The sequence below is a fragment of the Limulus polyphemus genome, unplaced genomic scaffold (genome assembly GCF_000517525.1).
Source record: "Limulus polyphemus unplaced genomic scaffold, Limulus_polyphemus-2.1.2 Scaffold587, whole genome shotgun sequence".
Lineage (NCBI taxonomy): Eukaryota > Metazoa > Arthropoda > Merostomata > Xiphosura > Limulidae > Limulus > Limulus polyphemus.
In genome coordinates, this window is record NW_013666197.1 from 198366 (window position 1) to 203475 (window position 5110).

Genomic DNA, 5110 nt, shown 5'->3' on the forward strand with positions numbered 1-5110 from the left:
GCTGATTCGATGAAGTTATCTTATGATAAGAGATCTACCGAGGTCAGCTTTGAACCAAGAGACAAGGTGTGATTGTATAATTCCAGGACGACCAAAGGGAAGTCTCCTAAGTTGTCTTCTCCATGGGAAGGCTCATATGACATAGTGGATCGTCTCTCAGACGTGACTTTCCAAATCATATGTGGTCAGCGAGGTAAGCCAAAAGTGGTGCATGCCAACAGGCTTTGGCGTTACCATGGTCCAGGACATTTCAGTTGGGACGAAGTGAACAACAGAACAAATGACGCTGCTGAAGACGTGTCACCTGAAAAAGCCAATGTTGAAGAAGAAACTCTACTCAGTTTTGAGAAGAGAAACGGTGAAGCTCTTGATGAAGTTACTACCACTGATGTGACTGTTATCGACGATAGGACATTTCCTGATGAAGCACATGAACCCCATATGAAGCAGAAGCCAACGAGACAGAGACCAGTACAGAAGAAGATATGTCCCGTAAAATTAAGAGACTTTGTTGAATTGTAATTTTTAGTTTGTAAATTCTGTACAGTTAATTAAGTTATTGGTTTAATGTAAGTGGCTATTGTTCGGGACGAACAATACTAAGGAGGGGGCAGTGTTGCGTCAGTATCACGCCACCTCCTTCTAGAAATATCCTGTTCCTTCGTAAATTGTCGAGAGACTATTAGATTGGGGGTAGTCTGGTATATATAAGACGGTCACAACGTGACGGAACGATGAGTAATTGAACTGCAGTCAGAGAGAATATTGTTGAGCACGTGAGACGTTCGTTTGTTATAGCGCGACTGTTGAAATTAAGTGTATCTCAAAGTTATATTCAGAAAGAATGAACCAGTTTTATTTAAGAAAGGACTTGTGTCACTAAAGTTTCGTCGGAACGAATTTACGGAAAATTAACTAACGACTGGAGGCGTAACAATATAAAGTTTGACCTTTTGAAATCACTCATCAAATACAAAATATTGCTATGGAATTAAATGCAATATTTCTTGTTCACAAGCCCACTCAAAAAAAAAAAGACAATGATAACACCTATTTTGACAGCACTCAAAACCTCTCTCAGTATTATGTTCCATATATGAACAAAATGAAGGTAGAAGTAATTTTGTTTAAAATTAAGTCTGCAATCAAGAGATTCATAACTTTTTACCAATGACACTTGTTACCAAATCATTACTTTAAACACATATTCATTAATCTATCATGGAAACGTGATGTTTTACTGTTAGAAAAATACATTAATGCTAATATTAAGGTTAGTTTATAGACACTAATGTGGTTGCATATTTAAACAGTATGCATATATCTGTGTTGAATGCTTTTTTTTTTCCACACAATAATACATTTTATATGCAGTGTGTGTGTGTGTGTGTATATATGAAAAGTATGGCTTATGAATTATAGCTTCTTGAAGGCAATCATGATAATTATGGTAATCAAAAACTGGTTGTGATATGTCTAAGATCTGATAAAATGTTTATGTATAAATTCAAATACTGGATGTCAAGATACCAAGTTTAAGTGCAGTCAACAGTTTAACTTAATATTACTAAAAATGAGCACTTACACATTATTTGTTAAGAAATGTTTTTCCAGCAACATGAAATACAAATTACAAACATAAAACAGCACTGAATGAATTATAAAAAACAAATGTAGGAAAGCATCAGGACAAACATTTACACCACTCCCTTACAATCATTAAACTATTTCACTTAGATGAAACTACACACACACAAAATATATTACACAATAAACTGTACTTATAGAAAATTTTTGCACAGAACTTCAAGTTGAAAACACAGTAATTACATAATCATTTCTGCCTTTAACTATTGATTTCATTCATTTAGGAACCAGACAAGAAAATCAGATACTTGCAAAGTACTATTTTTCAATTCTTTCATTTCATTTTTGTTTTGCACAACCTTTGGCAGTTTTATATGGCTAAATCGCTTTCAATTTGTGCTTAAACCACACATCCATCTTCCAATGATCTTACCTCAAATATGAAGTTAAGAATGTTTATTTCTCTGTGGAAATATATTTTAGGTTTCACTTATTAGTAAAATATTTAATGGTTAATGTGACCCATTAAGCATTTCATACAGTTTATTTTTGTGCTGTAATACATTATAAGTATAAAAACATTTTTATGAATTATGTTACCAACAAGAAAAGCTTTACTTAGTGATGTCAAAAATATATATTAAATACAAGTTTAAGATTTGGAAACTGATACAGCTTCAGTTAAGGCAGTGCTACTCTAATATAGTAGTAGACCTATGGAACAGTTTTTCTTCAGATATGGTAGAAGGTCCAACATTGAATAAATTTAATTGAAGTTTGAAAAAGTATTTTAGAAATCAGAGCTGGATATAACAATCAATTTTATATGTAATTTGGAGTAAGGTTGTAGTAGAATATTGGATATCATACATGTAGATGGGACATTTGGTTCCTTGTTATCCCATGGAAGTGATATATATGCTAAATGATATAAGAATATTCATATTACAATACTGAAATTGAAAATATTGAACATCATAGAGCTAAATACTATATGTAATATTACATAAAATTCCATATTGTTTATTGCAGACAGGCAATTCTGACATTAATATTTTTTTTATGGTAGGTCTACTTTATCTTAAAGCTGATCTATACCTCTAATAACAAATATTTCTCAAGCAAATTAATTCATTTCTTTTATGAAACATGTATTTAAAAGTATAATATTTTAATAAATGAACTAGTACAACACAAGATGAACTTCATTCAGATTTCTCCTAAGCAGGGCTTCAAACTATGCCTGGTTCGCCTGCATAGCCCTTTAAAATTAAAAGAGCTATTAAAAGTTTGACTCTGCATAAATTGATCTAAGTGCTTCTTAACAGAGCATAACTTACAACAAACCATGAATGGGCCTTCCTAAGTTTATGAACACCCATCAATCATGTACAATCCACAAATGTTGTCATTATGAATGCCTGTGCAATGAATGTTTAGCTCGAAGACGTGTGCTAGCTGCACTGGTGTATGATGTACCCTATCATGCCTAACAAGCAATGTGTACATGTATGTATACAGATCAAGCACCCCAAAAAACCATTTTCACTGATCAGGCACCAACTATTCTATCTGATCAGTGCCTGAATTGTTAAGGGTGAACTGGAGATTATGAATCTTTTTCATACTTATTTTCCTAAAAAAAAAAAAGGGCTATAGTTTGCAATTTGGATGGGTTGAGGGCTACATGCCACTTTTTGTACCAATCTGACACTGCATTGAGTGACATTTGTCACAGAACACGAGTTGCTAGAAAAAAGTTCAGACAGCAATATCATCTGCTTATTGAGATACAATTTGGAAGGGTTAAATTTGGACTTATCTACTGATAGGGAGAAGTTTTCCCAGTTATCGTGTCATTGTTGTAATACAAGTTTTTTAGTCAGATTATATTCATGGCATTAATAAGTGGTTTAAGTGTAATGTCACAAGTTCATATTAAATTGTGTCTGAGTTGTCTGTGGGTAATTATTAATTTGTGAAAAAAGTTTACATGATCATAGATCAGGATTTGTTACTTTGCTAGGGATTGCTTCTTTGATGGCTTGGGTTATGGCATTGATTACATCAGAGGTGTAATTATCAATTTCGGTTTGGTTGTTTATTTACCGCTGATTGGTTGAATTGTGAGAAAGAAGAAAAACAAAATGGCACGAAATTAGTAACGTGTTGTGGAACTGCAACACTTCATTCCTGAAAAAACATGAAGAAGTGCTGAATCTGATATTAAAATCCTAGAAACAAAGTTCATTTTAGGACTCATAGAACGAGAAAATAATTCTGGACTTCCAAGAGTCCAGAACTGTTCTAGAGTCAAGTTATATTTAACACAGCCGTACTCACGAATCAAATGAGAAAATACTAGGCACCACAATGAAATTTTTAGTTACCATGGTGAAATGGCATCTGGGATTTGTCGAGGTCTGATGTAACATCAATATATTTGACTGGATTATGTACATTTTCTTAAATTAAAATATTTATGCTTTGGACGCAGTGTATTATTTTATGGTGCTTTCAAACAATTCTTTAAGATGTCAGCAATGTGGATGAATTTGGAGTACTACATACTAGAGAGATGATGAATAGTGCTTTCTGCCAGATACCAGATTGAGTACCTGGCCAAGTCCTTCAGCCAAATAACCCAATATTCAGCTACCAAATAGTTGATAACTTTATTTAAAGAAAGTTTCACTAGTTTCAAAGGACTGTACGATAAATGTGAAAGTAAATATGATAATTTTGACACTGGTAAATAAAAACAATCAATGAATGAGTAGGATGCAATGAAAAATGATCATATAATAATTGCAGTTAAATACTCATATTGCAGTTGGCTCAGTCTAGTGTTTACATCCACCAATTAAAATTTTTTACTTCATGGGCAAAGAATTGTATGAAAGGTCTTTTCTTGTAATGTCTAATTCTTTTTTAAGTTTGAACCTGGTGTATGCCCTATAGATGACTCCTCACCATTACCCCATCTATTAGAAGTTTCTGGCAGGAGATGACTCATCTTGGAATTGCTACAGTAAAATAACTGTAGGCATCTATGACGTTAATGATATTAGTCAAAGATGTCAAGACAAAGAAGTTACTATCATCAGTGAAATTAATAGATATTCATCACTACCACTTGTAAAATAAAAATATAATCTATTATTATGTGGTGTGACGCTGAAGAAAGACACACTTACAATACTATGTCAGTCAGCACAAAACATCCTACTGTTTGGACCTAGTCAGTAGAGTGTATAATGAGCACCAGTTATTCGATACCAGCAAAATTTATGATGCAGGTAAACCATGGTCTTCCACAAATACATAGTGGCTACAGTTCTTGCATCATAATATCAAACTCCTTAACTTTAAGTACTATACAAAGATACCTTCAATAAAGGATATGTGATAAGCTTTAACGAGATATCTGATATGAGTGTAATTTTAGGTAAGAGTTCCATATGGCACCCCCACTCAATTTTAAAAAAATTCATCAAAGTAATATTTATGTATTAATAAATCA

General features: G+C 33.0%; 1 protein-coding gene across 4 annotated transcripts in view; it reads right to left on the reverse strand.

Moving 5' to 3' along the window:
• Positions 1-5110, reverse strand: part of LOC106459286 (dynamin-binding protein-like) — a 79162-nt gene that overhangs the window by 71507 nt on the left and 2545 nt on the right. Inside the window, exon 1 of one of the 4 annotated variants that reach the window (XM_022385734.1) lies at positions 4785-4850. The exons of 2 other annotated variants lie outside the window; for them this stretch is intronic. Coding sequence is in view for 1 of the 2 variants with exons in the window: in XM_022385733.1 (XP_022241441.1) it covers positions 2458-2472 (15 nt within the window). In the remaining variant the exon portion in view is untranslated. Of the gene's footprint in view, positions 1-2457; positions 2476-4784; positions 4851-5110 lie in introns of those variants that run through there. One more of the 4 variants, XM_022385733.1, reaches the window with a different exon arrangement.